We start from the raw sequence: 22,535 nt of genomic DNA, 5'->3' as shown, positions 1-22,535 counted from the left end.
ATTACATTAAATTAATTTTGAGACAAACTGAAATTTTCATGTTAAAATACCTTTACCAAGATTAAGTGTTATCTTTCTGTTTGTTCTTGTCTATTTTTGTTGGATTACTTATTGTTATGGGAGAATTTATAAAATTATGCTGCTATTATAGCAGAATATATTCTCCAAGAGAGCAGGAGCTTTGTTTTGTTTCCTGGAAGAGTGGATATTTATTGAGTTAATATTTGTTGAATGAAGGAATAATAAATTAAACAAAGGGTCTTTGTTTTGCCTTGAGAAAATGAAAAGTATACAGAGAACATTAATTTGGCAAGAATTCATCAAAAATAAAGAGAAATAGTTCAATTGCAGGGTCATAGGGAAGCTCTATTTTTAATTTCTTGAGGAATCTCCACACTGTTCTCCAAAGTGGCTGCACCAACTTGCATTCCCACCAACAGTGTAAGAGGGTTCCCCTTTCTCCACATCCCCTCCAACACACGTTGTTTCCTGTCTTGCTAATTTTGGCCATTTTAACTGGTGTAAGGTGATATCTCAATGTGGTTTTAATTTGAATCTCCCTGATGGCTAGTGATGATGAACATTTTTTCATGTGTCTGATAGCCATTTGTATGTCTTCATTGGATAAGTGTCTGTTCATATCTTCTGCCCATTTTTTGATATGATTATCTGTTTTGTGTGTGTTGAGTTTGAGGAGTTCTTTATAGATCCTGGATATCAACCTCTTGTCTGTACTGTCATTTGCAAATATCTTCTCCCATTCTGTGGGTTGCCTCTTTGTTTTCTTGACTGTTTCCTTTGCTGTGCAGAAGCTTTTGATTTTGATGAAGTCCCAAAAGTTTATTTTTGCTTTTGTTTCCTTTGCCTTTGGAGACATATCTTGAAAGAAGTTGCTGTGGTTGATATCGAAGAGATTACTGCCTATGTTCTCTTCTACGATTCTGATGGATTCCTGTCTCACGTTGAGGTCTTTTATCCCTTTTGAGTTTATCTTTGTGTACAGTGTAAGAGAGTGGTCGACTTTCATTCTTCTGCATATAGCTGTCCAGTTTTCCCAGCACCATTTATTGAAGAGACTATCTTTTTTCCACTGTATATTTTTTCCTGTTTTGTCGAAGATTATTTGACCGTAGAGTTGAGGGTCCATATCTGGACTCTCTACTCTGTTCCACTGGTCTATGTGTCTGTTTTTATGCCAGTACCATGCTGTCTTGGTGATCACAGCTTTGTAGTAAAGCTTGAAATCAGGTAACGTAATGCCCCAAGTTTTATTTTTGTTTTTCAACATTTCCTTAGTGATTCGGGGTGTCTTCTGATTCCATACAAATTTTTGGATTATTTGCTCCAGCTCTTTGAAAAATACCGGTGGAATTTTGATCAGAATGGCATTAAAAGTATAGATTGCTCTAGGCAGTATAGACATCTTAACAATGTTTATTCTTCCAATCCAAGAGCATGGAATGGTCTTCCATCTTTTTGTGTCTTCTTCAATTTCTTTCATGAGTGTTCTGTAGTTCCTCGAGTACAGATTCTTTACCTCTTTGGTTAGGTTTATTCCCAGGTATCTTATGGTTCTTGGTGCTATCATAAATGGAATCGATTCTCTAATTTCCCTTTCTGTATTTTCATTGTTAGTGTATAAGAAAGCCACTGATTTCTGTACATTGACTTTGTATCCTGCCACATTACTGAATTGCTGTATGAATTCTAGTAGTTTGGGGGTGCACTACTGGGTATTTACCCCAAAGATACAGATGTAGTGAAAAGAAGGGCCATCTGTACCCCAATGTTTATAGCAGCAATGGCCACGGTCACCAAACTGTGGAAAGAACCAAAATGCCCTTCAATGGACGAATGGATAAGAAAGATGTGGTCCATATACACTATGGAGTATTATGCCTCCATCAGAAAGGATGAATACCCAACTTTTGTATCAACATGGACGGGACTGGAAGAGATTATGCTGAGTGAAATAAGTCAAGCAGAGAGAGTCAATTATCATATGGTTTCACTTATTTGTGGAGCATAACAAATAGCATGGAGGACTACGGGAGTTAGAGAGGAGAAGGGAGTTGGGGGAAATTGGAAGGGGAGGTGAACCATGAGAGACTATGGACTCTGAAAAACAATCTGAGAGGTTTGAAGGGGTGGGGGTGGGAGGTTGGAGGAACCAGGTGGTGGGTATTAGAGAGGGCATGGATTGCATGAAGTGCTGGGTGTGGTGCAAAAACAATGAATACTGTTATGCTGAAAATTAAAAAAATGATAATAAAAAAAGAGAGAGAAATATAAAATGGTTTCTTCGAAAAGCCAGAGCAAAATGTTTTCCTGCCCAGACACCTGCCCAGACACCTGACCTCCAGTGAATTTATAGTTCATACAAGAGGGCTCCAGAGAGCATGATTTATTCTTCCTGGTATGAAAAGCTGAGGAATTGCATTTTGTACCTAGTTCCCTCATCTACATTCATCTACAAAGCCCCTTTTATGAAGTATATGACATGTTACCTGCTAGAAATTCATTTTGGCTGCCACCACCTACAGGTCCAGTGGGAAGAACCTCTAGGCTTGCCACCCTGCCTTCACTTCCTTGGCAGGTCTCTCTCCTCCAGCCCTGACTGCTTTCATCCAGGATGCAGAGTGGTTGTGATCACAGGTTAGCCATGGAACGGTGACATGAAACGCAGGGACACCAGCTTGTGTTGTTGATGTCCATCAGAAGTGGAGATCTATATTGCTTAGAGTCCTTTGCCCAACATAAATATTCTAAATAATCCCTTTCTCCTCTTCCCAATTCCTGTTACTCTCTAGATTTCCCTATTTGAAACCTTTGAGGCTATGAACTTCTGTTTGTTCTACTACCCCAGGTTCTCCATTCCCTTCAGTCCCCTCTCTTAATCTCCAGGAAACCAGGGTCCTTTCCTGCTTGAGGCTCTGGTTTGCCTAAATCAATTTGATTTTGTGGTTATCTCACACTATCCTGGAGGTGACCAGTTAGTTCTTACTCTATTCTCATGGCTCCCTCCAGATTAAATTGGTTCTGTTCTTGCCCCACCACTTGAGTATGCTGTATTGGAGCCCCTCTCTGTTTCTTCTGGTTTCATTTAGCTGTTACATTTCTGTTCTTATCCATACCCTATCGCCTTTTCTCCTCTTTCTTTTTTCTTAACCATTATTCTGTTCTCCTTTTAAACCACACACATATTGCCCACAAGAAGGTAATATTTTTTCCCTAGATGAGACTTTATTTTTTGTTTTACAATACTGTGTTTCTATTCAGAAAGTCCCAGCAAGCTTGCATGTTAAACTCATAGTACACTCTTAAATATTAAAGACAACCTAATTCATTTCTATTGTATGTTTAAGATACTGATGGATTTGCATTTATATGTATTTTAATGCAGAAAACCTTAGGCTTCAACCCTGGTTTGAGTGAAAGGATTATCATAAGATTAGTTTTCTCAAGTGTAACATGCAGATTGGGGAGGGAACCATCTTGGTAATATTTTAAAATAATCAGTTTGATTAAATATTCTAAAATATTTAATAATATTCACCCATAATTTATTGTGTTATTTCCTGTCATTCTTGGTTGTTTTATGTGCTAGGGTTCATAGTTGCCAATTTCTGACCATTTAGTGGATTAATGCTAAATATTTCAATGTTTGAGTGGATAACACATGGGCGCACCCAGCTTCCCTAGCCCACTCTTTGGTCCCAATTTCTAATTCTTATTCATTCAATAAATATAAACTGAGCACTTAAAAAAAAGTTTTCGGGGGCGCCTGGGTGGCTCAGTGGGTTAGGCCGCTGCCTTCGGCTCAGGTCATGATCTCAGGGTCCTGGGATCGAGTCCCGCATCGGGCTCTCTGCTCGGCGGGAGGCCTGCTTCCCTCTCTCTCTCTCTCTCTCTCTCTCTGCCTGACTCTCCGTCTACTTGTGATCTCTGTCTGTCAAATAAAAAAAAAAAATCTTTAAAAAAAAAAGTTTTCTTTGTAGGTCATACTTTTGGGTAAAGGTTTTTATTCTGAAAACATGTTATATTTTCAGAATACTTCTATTCTGAAAAAAAATGTTGTCTTGAATAGACAGAGCTCAGGAGTTACGCTGAAATACTACACCATGAATCTTGGAACACTGAAAAAAAAATAAAATTAAGATGTTAAAAAAAAAGAACACTTAATTTTTTCTTATTATATTCTCAGTTAAACTATATTTATATGAAGCAGTGTGTAGAAAGCAGTCCTATAGTACCTATTCAGCAGGAATGGCTGGATCACATGTTAATGCTGATACCTGAGTCTTTAAAGGAAGGGAAAGAAAGAGAAGAACTCATGAAAAGTCTCATAAGTGAGGTGTCAAGTGACTTTGAAAACAGCATGAAGAGGTATCTGGGTAAGTAGCATTTAACATACGTCAAGCTTCTTTGACTTTTGTTCTCCACCCCTCCTATTCAAAAGTAGAAATATGAATAATGAGTATTTATGTATTTAGCTATATGAATTTCTTAGACATTATTTTAATTTAAAGTTTTATTTTGAGGCGTGCGTGGTTGGCTCAGTCGGTAGAGTGTGCAACTCTTAATTTTGGAGTTGTAGGTTCAAGCCCCATGTTGTGTGTAGAGATTCCTTTTAAAAAAATGAAATCTACTTTTAAAAAAGTTTTTATTTTGAGCTTATTATCTGGTCAGAATCTTTGTAACTCAAGAGAACTTTGTGTAATTTTTATGTGCTTATTAGCTAATAACTTTTTGATTTTTCTCTTTGTCTTTATGGGTGTAGTTATATTGTTTACAGAATTTTTTTTAAAGATTTTTATTTATTTATTTGACAGACAGATCACAAATAGTCAGAGAGGCAGGCTGAGAGAGAGAGGAGGAAGCAGGCTCCCTGCTGAGCAGAGAGCCCAATGCAGGGCTCAATCCCAGGACCGTGAGACCATGACCTGAGCCGAAGGCAGAGGCTTTAACCCACTGAGCCACCGAGGCGCCCCTGTTTACAGAATTATTAAAAATATTATTGTATTTAGGGAAGTTTATTAGAGATTTAACATTTACAATTTTTATTGGAATAAGGTTTTTTTTTTTAAAGATTTTATTCATTTGTCAGAGAGAGAGAGAGAGTAAGCACACAAGAAGGGGGAGCAGCAGGCAGAGGGAGAAGCACGCTCCCCCCTGAGCAAGGAGCTTTGTGAGGGACTCGATTCAAAGATCCTGGGATCATGACCCAAGCCAAAGGCAGATGCTCAACTGACTGAGCCACCCAGGTGTCCCTGGAATAAGTTTTCTTAAGTGGCCTTTTAGTAGATAGAATGCAAAAAACCCAAAAACTTAAAGCTTTACTCTATCTGAATTCACACCCAAAATAATACCAAACCAGTACCAAGAACTTGATTTTTTTTTCAAATAAAGGAATTTTTTCTTCTACTCACTTTAATGCTCAATAAACTATATTCTTCAATATCAAAAGTTAGAAACTTTTGTTTGAGTAGGACTTGCACAGGTTTTCAAGAAATATTAATATATATATATGTATTTTAGTGAGGAGTGTTCTTGTGAAACCTCCAGTTAAATGGCTTGAAGATGAAGGAGGCCCTTTACCTAAATCCCCTGAGTGAGTAAATTATTATTATTAGTTTAAGATTTATTTATTTATTTTAGAGAGAGAGAGAGAGAGAGAGTGCATGAGTAGGAGGAGGGGCGGTGGGGGGCGAGAGAGAGAGAGACAATGAATCCCAAGAGGACTCCCTGCCCAGCATGGGGCCCAATGCTCAGATTGTTCCCACAACCCTGAGATCATGACCCCAGCCTAAATCAAGAATTGGAGACTCAACCAACTGAGACTCTCAGATGCCCCAGTAAGTTATTTTAAAAACAGAATTGCATCTAGGTTTTGATAACAGATTGAAAATAAGCTGATCTTACATTTAAGTCTAGAATTGTGAAGCTCAAAGGTATTTTGAATACATCTAAAAAATAACACTACCGTTCTTTTTTTTCCCCTGAAGTTATCCTTGCTCTGAACTTGTCTATTTGCTGTTTACACAATTAGGGGAACCTTTACAGAAACTTTAGGTCAACTTAGCCTTAAGTAATCTTTGGTGTATGCCAGACAGATTTCTTCATCCCTTCTCCCCAGTCCCAAGGACTGAGTTCATTTATCTCTACCCAAGGTAACTGGGCCAGAGAACAGTGGAAGTTTAGCAGGGCACTCCCTCCTGGCTCATCAGTCTGCTTTACCCACAAGTGTCTCTGTCCTCTCTGAAGATAATGTGCTTTCAAGATCTTTGTGAAGCATTTTTATTACATGCATGTCTCCTAAAGCTTCCATTGCTGACCATATTTTCCTCTTCTCTTGCTTTATACTAATTCCATGTCATAATTTTACTTCCTAAAATTTAGAGCCTGTTTTTTGAATCCTGTTTGATATGGTGTTTTGCTTTTCCAGAGGACTGGATTATTCTAATCCTTGGCATTCCAGCTATGTGCAGACAAGAAATCAAATATCAGCTAATTTGCATATTGTTCATCCAACTATGAAAATATTGCTGGATCTTGGTTATACGATGTTTTCCAATTCAGTTTTGCTAGATTTAACGGGGATTAGGTAAAATCTCCTATTTATTAATTAACATTTAATATTTGAATGTCTCCTACTTGAGTCTTTACATTTTGACTGCATACATTTTAAAACTGATAAGTCTTGTGAAATTTTCTTTAGATTAAAAAAATTTTATCCTATTTTTAAAGAATTGTGTATGAAGACCAACATTTATAATTTGCTTTAAATCGTTTTTACTTTTCTCATAAATAGAGCTAAAGGGCCAATTGATTGTGAATCACTGAAAAATGATCTATCAATACAAGCTAGAAAGGCAGAAGAGAAAATAATGAGCACATGGTATCCAAAGGTTATAAGTCTTTTTACCAAGAAGGAAACTCTAGATGCCATCAAACCTGAAAAATTGGATGCATTCTATAACTGTGTTTCCACACTTATGTCAAATCAGGTAAATTTGTTCTATACATCTGAAATAATAATGTTAATAAGATTAGTTTGTTGTTTTGCTTTATTATTTGTTAAGTTCTTATTTAAATTCCAGTTAGTTAATATACAGTATTGTATTAGTTTCAGATGTACAATATAATGATTCAGCACTTCCATACATCACCCAGTGCCCATCCTGCCAAGTGCCCTCCTCAATCCCCATCACCTATTTGATCCATTCTTCCACGCCCCTCCCCTCTGGCAACCATCAGTTTGTTCTTTATAGTTAAGAGTCTGTTTCTTGGTTTGCCTCTCTTTTTACCCTCTTTGCTCATTTGGTTTTTTTTTTCTTAAATTCTACAGATGAGTGAAATTGTATGGTATCTGGTATCTGTGTTTCTCTGACTGACTTATTTCACTTAGCATTATAGTCTGTAGCTCTATCCAGGTTATTGCAAATGGCAAGATTTCATTCTTTTTTATGGCTGAGTAATAGTCTATCATGTATATATTCCACTATATATACATGCATGCATATACACACACATACATACACCATATTTTTTTATTTTTAAAAATTTTTTAAAATTTTATTTATTTATTTGACAGACAGAGATCACAAGTAGGCAGAGAGACAGGCAGAGAGAGAGGAAGGGAAGCAGGCTCCCAGCCAAGCAGAGAGCCCAATGCGGGGCTCGATCCCAGGACCCTGGGATCATGACCTGAGCCAAAGGCAGAGGCTTTAACCCACTGAGCCACCCAGGCGCCCCATACATACACCATATTGTCTTTATCCTTTTATCTGTCTATGGACACTTGGGCTGCTTCCATAATTTGATTGTTGTAGACAATGCTATTATAAACATCAGGGTGCATGTATCCATTTAAATTAGTGTTTTTTTTTTATTATTTGGATAAATGCCTCATAGTGCAATTGCTGCATTGTAGGGTAGTTCTATTTTTAACTTTCTGAGGAACCCCCATACTGTTTTCCACAGTGGCTGCACCAGTTTGCATTTCCACCAACAGTGCCAGATTCCCCTTTCTCCACATCCTCCCCAACAGCTGTTGTTTCTTATGTTCTTGATTTTAGCCATTCTGACAGGTGTGAGGTGATATCTCATTGTAGTTTTGATTTGTATTTCTCTGATGATCCTTGATGTTGAGCATATTTTCATTATGTCTTCTTTGGAAAAATGTCTTTGTCTTCTGCTCATTTCTTAATTGGATCATTCATTTTTGGGGTGTTGAATTTAAAACTGATGTTTTAGTTTATTATTTTAAATAAGATTCTATTTAGACATAACACTAGGTAATTATTTTGAAATAAGGTAAGAAAAATATTTTTACCATAACTTTTATTTAAATTAGTTTAGCATAAAAATACTTCATGTTTGAAGCAATATCTGAAGCAATCTAAAATGAAAAGAAAATCTAGAAGTATGTGTCAATATTATAAATGATTACTGGGCTCATGCTGAAAGTCTATGAACTAATTATCCACAGCTTTATTGGAGAATATTAACAAAGAACTATCCTAATACATTTTTGAACATATGAAATCACAAGTTGGTTGATTCTCATTTTTTTCTCAGTAAAATCTTGACTTGAAATGGAATTGATCATCTTTAAAGAAAATATTAATTTATATTAATTTTATATTTATGGGCTTCTTAAATTTTTGCCATTGTGGGAATACAACTTAAAAAAATAATTTTGAATAAAAACTTTCCCTTTTAGGGGCACCTGGGTGGCTCAGTGGGTTAAAGCCTCTGCCTTTGGCTCAGGTCATGATCTCAGAGTCCTGAGATCAAGTCCCGCATTGGGCTTTCTGCTCATCAGGGAGCCTGCTTCCCCCTCCCTCTCTCTGCCTGCCTCTCTGCCTACTTGTGATCTCTCTCTCTGTCAAATAAATAAATAAAATCTTTTAAAAAAACTTCCCCTTTTAGAAAATATCTCCAAAGATTCCATAAATTTTTCAATATACCCTTAGAAGGACACATTTAATATCTAGTATATAACCCTGTAATTAATATACAATATTTCCTTTTTACCTTTATCCTCTTCAGAGAACTATAATTATTTGATAAGAAGTAGAGATGAATAACATTTTGAAGATGGTTTTAGACCTGTATTTATCTGCTTGGCTAAATTTCCAATAGCTGGTTTCTACATAAGAATGCATTATTTGGGGGCACCTGGGTGGTTTAGTCAGTTGAGCATTCTATGCTGGGTTTCAACTTAAGTCATGATCTCAGGGTTGTGAAATGGAGCCCTGGTCCAGCTCTGGCATTCAGTGTGGAGTCTGCTTGAGATTCTCTCTCCCTTTGCCCCTCCCCACCATCTCTCTAAAATAAAATCTTAAAAAAAAAGGATATATTATTTATCCTTTGGTAACTTACTATGCACATTTTGAAGTTCCAGTAGCTTCACCCTCACCTAGTGATGTGCTGGAAATTGGGTGTTGAGGCTGGGGAAGAAAAGTCCTAATTTGTAGTGTTTGCCAATTTACTGGTGTAAATATTCCCACCATGGTGATTTTCAGTCATCCAAGGTTTAGTAACTGGCTCATAGAAGTTTTGAATATTTAACAGTTGACACTAGGAGATACTTATAGCATACCACTGTCCCTCACCTCATGTGCATGTCCCTTCATAACATTCTCACCCTCAGGTGTCCAGCCTCTCCTCCCATTAGTCTTCACCATGCTGTTTAGTTTTCTGAAATGTTTTCTGTGTCAGGGAAAGAATGACTAAAGAATGTGGGAAATTCTAGTTGCCATATTAAGATTGTTGCTATTCCATAAAAAAATTAAAGTTTGTATATATTATTCTATTTATTATTTTAGACAAAATTTATTAGGAACATATTGTTCTGAATGAAGAAAATTTTGAGGACTTAATGGACTGATAGAATAGCTTAATTGTAGAGAATAGCTCACTGATTTTGAACTAAAGGTTGGATTTGTACATTCTGAAGTAATAAATTATGATATCATGCAGCTAAAGGATTTCTTAAAGAGAACTGTAGAAGGATTTGTGAAACTCTTTGACCAAGAAGATCAACGTGGGCTGCCAATATTTAAGATGGAACTAACATTTGATGATGATAAAATGGAATTTTATCCTACCTTTCAAGATTTGGAAGATGTTGTTTTGGGTTTGGTAGAGCGGATAACTGAAGCTCTACAGGTATTCTGCCATCCTTATGCACTTGGTTTCTTTATATGGGTCTCTTTCAAAATTTTAAATGATGTTGAAACCATAAAGTGGACATGTGCATAAAATGTTACAACTGTTTTATTTCCATCCTCTAAGTAATTTTAAATTAGAAAGTGCTATCTCTTTGATAAAGTTCCCTGGCTAAAAATGATGTTTTCCTTCTTAGAACTTTTATTACCGTTAGGAATTGATATTTATGTGCCCATTCCATCTTCCCTACATAGTTGTGAGCTTCTTAAGGACTAGATCCTTCTCATGTTTGTTTTCTCTACTTTCTAGTATAATCACCTAGACATTATAGTAATTCAATAAATACTTGTTGAATGATAGAAAACTAACTCAACTTAGGTTTTTATATTATACTACAAACTATACAATTTTATTTTATTTTATTATTTTTAAGATTTTATTTTTAAGTAATCTCTACACCCAACATGGGGCTCAAACTCCCCACCCCTGAGATAGAGAGTTGCACACTCAATCGACTGAGCCAGGTGCCCCAAACTATACAATTTTAAATCATGATTTTGCATTAGGTTATGTTTTTTTGGACCACTGAAATCTGAACAGAATGTTTAAAAATATTGTATAAGATCGATGTATAGACAAATTGAATAGATATTTATTTCATAAACTGTCATTTTAATTTTTGTTAGAATGTACAAACAGTTCCTTCTTGGCTATCAGGAACTTCACCAACTGTAAATCTTGACACACAACTTCCTGAACATGTGTTAGAATGGGCTCTTACTACACTGAAGTTGGCAATACATCATAACTTAGAAGGCGCAAGAAAACATTATGAGACATACGGTATATATCATATATGTAATATTACACCTCTTATCATAAAAGAATACCATTTTTATTTTTGGTGGAAATTAGTTCGTTATTTGGTTGTCTGGGGCTGTCATGAAAAAAGTAAGAAGAGCCAGAAGTCAGCATTGGTATGGCTTTTGGCAGAATCAAATTTGAATTCTGTTGTTTAGTCCAAAGGGTGAATGTTAACAGGAGCAGAGTAATAAAGCAAAAAAGCAGATAGAAGAGATGCTGGAATAAGGAGAAAGATAAATCAAGGTTTAAATTAAGATAATTTTGAAGAATAGTTTTGAAGAGACTGCAGCTCATTCTACAGTCTCTTTAAGTGTGTATGGGGTCAAGATAGTTATTTGACATTTTCTTAATCAAAATCTTCTATTAACTGGCTTATCTGAACCTCTAAGTTATTGTAAGATCAATGCATACACTATTATCTTTATTTTAAAATGCTATATTTAACCTGGTTTTCCTGTTAAGTCTATTTTATTCTATCCCTATTAATACATTTAATTCTCCATTAATAATAATTGATTAAATAGTCTGCTTCTTTCCATAGTCATATCAAAAAGCACTTTATTTTGAATGGGTCTTATTATTGAATTTAAATTAGATTATTAATTTTCAGTTGAAAAATACAATTGGCTTCTTGATGGAACTGCAGATAAGATGATAAAGACTTTTCAGGCAGAAGATCATACTTTTGATGAATACACAGAAGTAAGTGGTAATTCTGTTTTCCATTAATGCCTTTGACTTTCTTTTTTTATTTTTATTTTTATTTACTTATTTTTTTACTTTCCTTTTTTAAATTAGGGTGTTTTTTTCCCTGGAAAGTAAATGCTTCAATTAAAGTTAATGGAATTTCTTTCTTTCTTTTTTTTTTTAAAGATTTTATTTATTTATTTGCTAGAGAGAGAGAGAAAGAGAGAGAGAGAGAGCACGAGCACAGGCAGACAGAGTGGTAGGCAGAGGCAGAGGGAGAAGCAGGCTCACCGCCGAGCAAGGAGCCCCATGTGGGACTCCATCCCAGGACGCTGGGATCGTGACTTGAGCCAAAGGCAGCCGCTTAACCAGCTGAGCCGCCCAGGCGTCCCAAGTTAATGGAATTTCTTATTCAGAATATGATTTAATTAAGCTTATATGTTCATCAAATAATTTCTTTTTTTTTTGTTTGCATTTTTTAAAGTTTTTTTTCAGCATAACAGAATTCATTGTTTTTTGCACCACACCCAGTGCTCCATGCAATACTTGCCCTCCTTAATACCCACCACCTGGCTCCCCCAACCTCCCACCCTCCGCCCCTTCAAAACCCTCAGGTTGTTTTTCAGAGTCCATAGTCTCTCATGGTTCACCTCCCCTTCCAATTTCCCTCAACTCCCATTTCCTCTCCATCTCCCTATGTCCTCCATGTTATTTGTTATGCTCCACAAATAAGTGAAACCATATGATAATTGACTCTCTCTGCATGACTTATTTCACTCAGCATAATCTCTTCCAGTCCCGTCCATGTTGATACAAAAGTTGGGTATTCATCCTTTCTGATGGAGGCATAATACTCCATAGTGTATATGGACCACATTTTCCTTATCCATTCGTCCATTGAAGGGCATCTTGGTTCTTTCCACAGTTTGGCACCATGGCCATTGCTGCTATAAACATTGGGGTATACATGGCCCTTTTCACTACATCTGTATCTAATATAATATACCTAGTAATGCAATTGCAGGGTCATAGGGAAGCTCTATTTTTAATTTCTTGAGGAATCTCCACACTGTTTTCCAAAGCGGCTGCACCAACTTGCATTCCTACCAACGGTGTAAGAGGGTTCTGCTTTCTCCACATCCTCTCCAACACACGTTGTTTCCTGTCTTGCTAATTTTGGCACTTCTAACGTGTAAGGTGGTATCTCAATGTGGTTTTAATTTGAATCTCCCTGATGGCTAGTGATGATGAGCATTTTTTCATGTGACTGATAGCCACACCAAATAATTTCTTTAGTGATTCATTTATTCATTTATTGCTTCAGCAATCATATTCAGACACCTAGCAAGATTTTGGTGACATAAAGATAAATAATGCATACACATTGTCCTCAGGAGCTTTAATTTGGCCTAGAAGCCAGACATAGGAGTAACAACTATAATATGTGGAGATAAGTACTTGAATGGAAATGTGAACAAAGTGTTGTGGAAGCAAAGACGAGGGAATGATTGTTTCTGCTTTGGAAGATTGGTGAAGGTTTCTTTTTTCTTTTTTTTTTTTTTTAAGATTTTCTGTTTATTTATTTTGACAGAAGAGAGACCACAAGTAGGCAGAGAGAGAAAGGGGGAAGCAGGCTCCCTACCGAGCAGAGAGCCCAATTTGGGGCTCGATCCCAGGACTCTGGGATCATGACCTAAGCTGAAGGCAGGGGCTTTAACCCACTGAGCCACCCAGGCACCGCAGATTGGTGAAGGTTTCTTGAAGAAGTGAAAAGTGAGCTGGGTTTTTTTTTTTTTTAAGATTTTATTTATTTATTTGACACAGAGAGAGAGAGAGATCACAAGTAGGCAGAGAGAGGAGGAGGCAGCCTCTCCGCTGAGCAGAGAGCCCGATGCGGGGCTCGATCCCAGGACCCTGGGATCATGACCTGAGCCAAAGGCAGAGGCTTTAACCCACTGAACCACCCAGGTGCCCCCGTGAGCTGGGTTTTGAAGTAAATGTTTATAGGTGGAGAAGAGAGGGACTGCAACATGAACAAAGACCAAAAGGGTTTAGGGGTGTTCAGAGACTATCAAATGAACCAAAAACAGCTGTAGAACAGGTAACACAGAAATGCATTACCTGACAGATTTAGAATATGAAGTTGGAAATGTAAGTTGGAGCCATGTGGGACAATTTTAGGGGATCTTTGCTCAAGAGTTTGTACTTTGCTTTGAAGGTTTTTAGCTGTGCAAGTAATATACTTGGATCTGAATTTTAAATGCTTTTTTTTTTAACTTTAAGTTTATAGAAAGATTTTTCAGTCTTGCCTCAGAAATAATGCTTTTGCCTCAGTGGGTTCATTTCCCTATGGTGCGTTTGGATTGCGAAGATTTGAAGATAGGCCTAACAAACAAAGCGAAAACCTTTGCAAACATATTATTAAATGACATAGCTTCAAAACATAGAAAAGAAAATGAAAGGTAAGTAGAAGTAATTGGTAAACTCAGAATTATAGGGCTAAAAGAAATATTTTACTAATATAACTCTTGTTTAAACTATAAGAGGCATCTGGCTGGCTCGGTTGGAAGAGCATGCAACTCTTCATCTTGGGGTTGTGAGTTTGATCCCCACATTGGGTGTAGAAAGATTACTTAAAATGAATGAATGGATGAATAAATAAATAAATAAACTAACTTAAAAATTTTTTAAAAAGAGATTAAAATATAAGTACTTACAACTTTCTCTTCATAGCTGCTTCCTTTAAAAAAAAAGATTTTATTTATTTTTGCAAGAGAGAGAATGAGAGAGAGAGCATGAGTGGTGGGGAGGGGCAGAGGGAGAAGCAGACTCCCCACCAAGCTGGGAGCCTAATAGGGGACTTGATCCCAGGACCCTGGGATCATGACCTGAGTTGAAGGCAGACGCTTAACCGACTGAGCCACCCAGATGCCCCTCATAGCTGCCTCCTAAGAAGTTTCCTTTGTAGGTTCAATGGTCTGGTTTTTGCTTGATAATACTGTGTGAGAGTTGTTTTGAGGCAACCTGGAATTATTTAAAAAAAGAAAGAAAGAAATAGAAATAAAGCAGTGTTTGAATACAGGTTGCATGAAAATGGAGGGCCTATAGACTTTCAATGATATTGGGAAGATCAGGGATTTTCCTGACCCCAATATTTACTTGTTGTGTCACTGAGCTTATTTTTGTCACCTGTAAAATAGAGACAGCAGTGCCTACCAGATCCACAAACCAGTGGCCTGCTGTCTGAATAGGTCTTGCAAATAGTTTTGTCTCATGCTGTGTTTCATTTTGTTTAGACACACTTTCATTTGGCTATCAACCTTTCAAAATTAGAAGATTGTACACACACACACACACACACACACACACACACACACACTCCAGATCTTTTACTTTTCTTGAAAGTGTGGGAAGACCGTGCCATGTTGAGCCTTCAGTGGTAAATGGAGCTGAGAAGCAGTTTTTGTTTTACACAGGGAATGTGTCCTTTGGTTGGTTCATCCACTGTGCAAGCAACTCATCATCCAACTCATTTAACTTATTTGTTGCCTGTCTGGCCCCCAAAGAATCTTAGTTTGTAACTTCTGTAAAGAACATGGTACTCAATCAATGTTAACTAGTATGTTTATTTTCCCGGAAGCAATGTGAGGAAATCATGTGCTTTGGAATCAGAAAGACATTCCTAAGTATGCTCTGTATCACACTGCTTACTTAACTGGGTTTTCAAGAGAGTTAAAGAGATCTGCAAAAAAAATTTTAATATACTATAACTTCCACATGAAAATGTATTGAGTATAATATAGTATTAATTACCATAACAATAGTAAAGCAGAGTATTATGTCAGTATTTGCAGTGAATTTGAAGCAATTAAAGAGCATGCATTAAAAGTCCCTGAGACAACAGAAGAGATGATGGATCTGATATCTTATGTAGAAAAAGCCCGGACTACAGGGATTCAAGAGTTGGTTTTACGGATCAAGGTAAGAATCTTTTGATTTACATATTTTAAATTTACATATTTTAAATTAGTTTCTTTTTATTGCAAAATATGATAAACATATTGAAATTGTGTAAAACATAAAAACACATAAGTTTTAAAGTGCCCACCTATATTGCCATAACTGAAGGTAAGAAATAGGCTATTGCCTATACCCCTGAATCTCTCTGTATATGCCCTTCTGATCATAACTGCTTCTCTCTCTCTCCCCTCGAGGTTTCCCCTTGGTTTCTACAGTAATCACACATTTTTATTCCTTAGTTCACCAACTATGTGTGCATCCTCGAACAATATGGTCTTAAAAAATTTTTCCTTCTTCTGTGATTTCTGCATTTATTCATATGCTTATGCCTTCCCCAGCACAAGATTATATGTCCATTCACCTATGTTGTACTATAATTCTTTGTTTAAAATAGGAAACATAACACACCTATCCCAAATTGCATAAAACATAAACTGTGTAATTTAAAATGTTATAAACACTGCATAATTATCACCCAGGGAAGAAATAGAACCTTGCCAACACATTAGAAACTCATCAGTCTCCTCTTTTTCCTAGGTGTGAACACTATCCTGACTTTTATAGTAATCACTTCCTTGCATTTCTGTAGAGTTTTACCATTTAAATATGCATTCCTAATCAATATAACTAATTTTTATCTCATTTAGATCTTTATATAAATAGTCATACTGTTTCTATTCTTTTGAATCTTGTCAACATTGTATTAGTAATGCCCTTGTTTCTTAACTTTATTTTCATTGCTTTCTTATATTCACTATTATATAACCATATAATGATTTGTTATTTTAGTTTTATTGTTCTGGATATTTGGTTTTCTACTTATGCTATTAATAGCAATGCTGCTGGGAACATTTCTGTGCCTGTATCCTGGTATATATATTCATGAATTTCTCCCAGGCATTATAACACGTATTTACTTTCCCATTTACTTGCTTAGGCGAAGTTCTTTTCTAAAGTAGTTCCAATTTTATACTCCTATCAGCAGTGCCTAAGAGTCCTATTATTTTACACCCTTACTTATGCTTGCTATTGTGAGATATTTTAAATTTGCTAGGCTGTTCTCTTAACTATAGAGAACAAACTGATGGTTACCAAGGGGGGAGGTGAGTGGGGAGAGGTGAGTGAAATAGGTAATGGGGATTAAGGAGTGCACTTGTTATGATGCTCACAGGGTGATGTATGGAATTACTGAATTAGTATATTATACACCTGAAACTATATTATATTGTATACTAACTAATTGGAATTTAAATAAAAATTTAAAAAAAGAAAAAAATTCTGTTCTGTTGGGTGGAAATCATTGTATTTTTAATTTGCATTTTCTTTTTTTTTTAAGATTTTATTTAATTGACAGCAAGAGAGAGAGCACAAGCAGTGGGAGCAGCAGTGGGAGAGGGAGAAGCAGGCTCCCCGATGAACAGGGAGTCGAACGTGGGGCTTGATCCCAGGACCCTGGTATCATGACCCGAGCTGAAGGCAGATGCTTAGCCGACTGAGTCACCCAGGCACCCTAATTTGCATTTTCTTGAAACAAAAGAATTTGAACACTTTTCTTATGCTTTTTAAAAATAATTTTTATACTGTGAAGGTAACATATGACAATAGTCTACAGTCTTTGGTTTAAAATCTTATTTGTCTGGGGGCGCCTGGGTGGCTCAGTGGGTTAAGCCTCTGCCTTCGGCTCAGATCATGATCCCAGAGTCCTGGGATCAAGACCCACATTGGACTCTCTGCTCAGTGGAGAGTTCAGACTGTCTGCTCAGAGAGAGCCCTGCCTCTCTGCTTACTTGTGATCTGTCAAATAAATAAATAAAATCTTAAAAAAATAAATTAAAAAAATCTTATTTGTCTGATATAAGGATTGCTACCTCAGCTTTCTTTTGATATCCATTAGCATGATCAATGGTTTTCCACCCCCTCACTTTCAATCTGGAGGTGTCTTTGGGTCTGAAATGAGTCTCTTGCAGACAGCATATCAGTCTTGCTTTTTTATCCAGTCTGATACCATGTCTTTTGATTGGGGCATTTAGCCTATTTACATTCAGAGTAACTATTGAAAGGTATGAATTTAGTGCCACTGTATTACCCATAAAGTCTCTGTTTCTGTATATTGTTTCTGTTCCTTTCTGGTCTATTTTACTTTTGGCTCTCTTTTCACTTAAAAGAACCCCTTTAATATTTCTTGCAGGTCTGGTTTAGTGATCACAAATTCTTTTAGTTTCTGTTTGTCCTGGAAGATTTTTAATCTCCTATTTTAAATGACATCTAGCTTGATAAAGTATTCTTGGTCGCATATTTTTCTCATTTAGGATCCTGAATATATCATTCCAGTCCTTTCTTGCCTGCTCTGTCGCTAGGTTTGCTTCCATTCTAATGTTTGTACTCTTGTAGGTTATGGGCTTCCTGTCCTGAGCTCCTTTCAGGATTTTATCTTTGTCTCTGAGATTTGCAAGTTTCACTATTATATATTAAGGTGTTGGCCTATTTTTCTTGATTTTGAGGTGTGTTCTCTGTGCCTCCTGGACTTGAATGCCTGTTTCCTTCCACAGATTAGGGACATTCTCGACTAAAATTTGCTCCAATATACCTTCTGTCCCCCTTCTCTTTCTTCTTCTTCTGGGATCCCAATTATTCTAATATTGTTTTGCTTTATGTATCACTTATCTCTTGAATTCTCTCCTCGTGACCCAGTAGTTGTTTATTTCTCTTTTTTCTCAGCTTCTTTATTCTCCATCATTTGGTCTTCTATATCACTAATTCTCACTAATTTTCTCTTCTGCCTCATGTATCCTAGCAGTTAGAGCCTCCATTTTTTTACTGTATTTCATTAGTAGCCTTTTTTATTTCACTTTGATTAGATTTTAGTTCTTTAATTTCTTCAGAAAGGGATTCTCTACTATCTTCTATGTTTTTTTTTTTCAAGCCCAGCTAGTATCTTTATAATTGTTATTCTGAACTCTAGTTCTGACATCTTACTTGTATCCATACTGAGTAGGTTCCTGGCAGTTAGTACTGCCTCTTGTTCTCTTTTTTTGAGGTGAGTTTTTCAATCTTGTCATTTTCTTAGTTATTGACCTCCTCCTCCTTTCCAAAACTTTTCATATGCTTATTGACTATTCAGAGTTCCTCTTTTGTGAAATGCCTTTACATGGTTTTACCTATTTTTCTTTGGGGTTTTGTGTTTTTTCTTTTTTTTTTTTTAAGGTTTTATTTATTCATTTGAGAGAGAGACAGACAAGCAGGGGGAGAGGCAGAGGGAGAAGCAGATTCCTCACTGAGCAGGTATCCCAGCACAGGGCTCAATTACAGGACCCTGGGATCATGACCAGAGCTGAAGGTAATCGCTAACTGAACCACCCAGGTGCCCTCTTTTTCTATTGATTTGTAAGAGGTTTTTTTGTTTGTTTGTTTGTTTTTGTTTTTGTTACTTTTTTTGTTTAATTATGATAAAGTATACACAAAATTTTTTAAGTGTGCTGCTCAGTGTAGTAGTTTTGAAGATGTTATTAGTAAGCATCCTTTTTTTTTTACTCTGATTTATTTTAACTTTTTAGTGGTGTTTTTTTGATGAAGAAAAATCCTTTATTTTAATGCAGTTAAATGGAATAATGTTCCCCCCTCTTTTTTTATTTTTTATTTTCTCACTCAAAATTTTATTGGCCTTTTGGATTGAAATGGGAATTTATTTGCCAGAAAGGATGTTCCCATTATACTTCTGCTTGAACCAGCACATGGCCTCCTCTTTCCTAATTCTGTGTTTGGCCCCAGTGCAGCCTGTCCTTTGCTTCTTGTCTGTAATACTGAAACCTGGTCTACCCAGCACCACATAGAAGACCAGGCCATAGATACCAATGCTTGGGTCATATTTGATCCCCAGATTGATGTGCTCCTGGACCCAAAACCAAGGTTTCCAATATCAGAGAAGTTATTTTTTCTTGACTCATACTCTCACACCTTTAGACATTTCTCCAGGATTTCTTCTGCCTTTGCCCCATGGACTGTGCAGTGGACGGCAAGGCAGTCTTTTCATTTCTCCTGATACTGAAATATCTAATAGTGTATCTAGCTTTGGAGAACACATGCGTCTGGCCTGTGAGCTGCTCCAGCATCTTGGCTGCCCAGGTCAGTCTGTCTCTACTCTCCCCAACATAGATGTTGAAGCAAAGTTTGCAAATGCAAAGCTCCCACATGGGGTTCTCCTTTTCACCTTGATCCACCATGGTGGAGAACAGGAGGAGTTCCCCCCACCTTTTTTTTAGAGAAAGAGGGAGAGAAAGAGGGAGAGAGATGGGGGAGAGGGACTGAGGGAGAGGGAGAGAATTTTAAGCAGGCTCTATGCCCAGTGTGGAGTCCAATGCAGGGCTCAATCTCACAACCCCAAGATCATGACCTGAGCCAAAATCAAGAGTCAGACACTTAACTGGCAGAGCCACCCAGGTGGCCCCAGTGTTTCCTTTTATAACTAGTGCTTTCTGTGTATTGTTTAAGAAATCCTTCCCTACCAAGGGTCATGACGATTTTTTCTTGTATTCTTTTTTAGACCTGCCTAATTTTGCCTTTCAGGTTTAGGTTTTCAGTCTTCCTAGAATATTATTTTTGTGAATGACATGAGGTCCATCCTAATTATTTTTCCATAAGGATGAGCAATTATATGTTTATCAAAGAGACCGTCCCGTTCCCTACTGCTCTGCAGTGCCACCTCTATCATGTATTAAGTGTCCATATTTATGCAGATCTAATTTAAGACACTCTGTTCTGTTCCATTGGCCTTTCTATCTATCCTGGAATCAATACCACGCTGACTTAAGTACAACAGCTTAACTGTAATAGCAATAATACCTCTTTTTTCCCCCTTTAAGCCACTAGTTTTTAATTTTAATTTTTTTTATTTGAGTGTAGTTGACACATAATGTTACTTTAGTTTTAGATATACAACATAGTGATCCAACATCTCTATACATTATGCTTTACTCACCACAGTGTAGCTACCACCTGTCACCATATAACACTCCTGCAATATCATTGACTGTATTCCCTGTGCTGTACTTATTCATGTACTCATTCATGACTTATTCATTCTATAACTAGAAGCCTGCATCTCACAATCCCTTATACCCATTTGGCCCTTCCCCTCACCCCTTTCCCTCTGGCAACCATCAGTTTGTTCTTGATTTATAGGTCTGATTCTAGCAATAATAAGTCTTGATACCTGGTAAAGCATGTCCTCCCATTCTTCCTCACCAAGTTTCTTGCTTGTTCTTGATCCTTAGCATTTTCATATCAATTTTAGAATTAGCTTATCGCATTTCATAAAATAACCTTTTGGGATTTGGGTTGAGATTGCCTCAAACTGATAATAAATTTTGAGAATTAGGATCTTTCTAATATAAATTTTGGAATCTTTTCTCGTTCCACAAAAACCTGTTAAGATTTTGATTAGGAATGCATTAAATAGAATTGGCACATTAAAAAAAAGATTTGGCACATTTATACATATATACTTCCAATTCATGATATCTCTTTTATTTATTTGCCTCTTCTTTAATTCTCTCAGCATTTTATAATTTCCTCTGTAGAGGTTGTACACATCTTTTTAAGATAAATTTTCAGGTACTTAATATCTTTTAACGTTATATTAAATGATATCTTTAAATTTTTAAATCTTTTTATTACCTGAATACAGAAATATATTTATTTTTTTATTTTTCTAAAGATTTTATTTATTTATTTGACAAAGAGAGACACAGCAAGAGAGGGAACGCAAGCACGGGGAGTGGGAGAGGGAAAAGCAGGCTTCCTGCCAAGCAGGGAGTCCCATGTGGCGCTCGATCACAGGACCCTGGGATCATGACCTGAGCTGAAGGCAGATGCTTAATGACTGAGCCACTCAGGCACCCAAAATATAATTAACTCATAAAATAATTAATAGACCTTATTTTTCAGAGGAGCTTTAGATTTATATAAAAATTGAGCAGATAGGGGGCCCTGGGTGGCTTAGTGGGTTAAAGCCTCTGCCTTCAGCTCAGGTCATGATCCCAGGGTCCTGGGATCAAGTCCCGCATCGGGCTCTCTGTTCAGTGGGGAGCTTGCTTCCCTTCCTCTCTCTCTGCCTGTCTCTCTGCCTACTTGTGATCTCTGTCAAATAAATAAATGAAATCTTTAAAAAAAATTGAGCAGATAGTACAGAGAGTTCCTATATTACATAGTCCCTGTTGCCCCTACCCCCAACTCAATTTACTCATTATTACCATCTTACATTAGTATGGTACATTTGTTAGAATTAATAAACCAGTATCAATACATTATTAACTAAAGTCCACAAGTTATTCAATTTTTCTTAGTTTTTACTTAATGTCCTTTTTCTGTTTCAGGAGCCTATCTTAGATGCTACATTATATCTAATTGTGACTTCTTAGGCTCCTCTTGGTTCTGACAGTTTCTCAGATTCATTTTGTTTTGTTTTGTTTTGTTTTTAAGTAACCTTCACACCCAACATGAGCTTGAACTCACAACCCTGTGATCAAGTGTTGCATGCTCTACCAACTGAGCCAGCCAGGCTCCCCCTCTTTTGTTTTGTTTTTAATGACCTTGATAGTGTTGAGAAGTATGGGTGAGGTATATCAGAGGGTATCCCTGTTTTGGAATTCATCTGATGTTTTTCTCATGAGTAAACTGAGGTAGTTGTCTGAAGGAGGATCACAAAGGTAAATGCCATTTTCATCACATCATATCAAGGGTACATATTATCACCATGACTTACCACTATTGATGTTGACCTTGATCACCAG

The 22,535-nt window shown here is 36.8% G+C and overlaps 1 protein-coding gene and 1 pseudogene across 8 annotated transcripts in view; one reads left to right on the top strand and one right to left on the bottom strand.

Annotated features, from left to right (window-relative positions):
- DNAH12 (dynein axonemal heavy chain 12) overlaps window positions 1-22,535 on the top strand; it is a 221,669-nt gene that overhangs the window by 28,453 nt on the left and 170,681 nt on the right. For 6 of the 8 annotated variants that reach the window (XM_032868373.1, XM_032868369.1, XM_032868370.1 and 3 more), the window contains 9 exons: window positions 4,205-4,394; window positions 5,539-5,611; window positions 6,446-6,604; window positions 6,812-7,007; window positions 9,988-10,176; window positions 10,863-11,019; window positions 11,651-11,742; window positions 14,011-14,189; window positions 15,573-15,708. In XM_032868373.1, the coding sequence (XP_032724264.1) occupies window positions 4,205-4,394; window positions 5,539-5,611; window positions 6,446-6,604; window positions 6,812-7,007; window positions 9,988-10,176; window positions 10,863-11,019; window positions 11,651-11,742; window positions 14,011-14,189; window positions 15,573-15,708 (1,371 nt within the window). Of the gene's footprint in view, window positions 1-4,204; window positions 4,395-5,538; window positions 5,612-6,445; window positions 6,605-6,811; window positions 7,008-9,987; window positions 10,177-10,862; window positions 11,020-11,650; window positions 11,743-14,010; window positions 14,190-15,572; window positions 15,709-22,535 lie in introns of those variants that run through there. The other 2 variants (XM_032868377.1, XM_032868374.1) reach the window with 2 other exon arrangements.
- Window positions 19,430-19,967, bottom strand: LOC116873995 (annotated as a pseudogene).

Source organism: Lontra canadensis, unplaced genomic scaffold, assembly GCF_010015895.1.
Source record: "Lontra canadensis isolate GAN:19392208 unplaced genomic scaffold, GSC_riverotter_1.0 scaffold35, whole genome shotgun sequence".
Classification (NCBI taxonomy): Eukaryota; Metazoa; Chordata; class Mammalia; order Carnivora; family Mustelidae; genus Lontra; species Lontra canadensis.
Note: the sequence above shows the minus strand (reverse complement) of the source record. Positions and strands in the feature narration are given on the sequence as shown.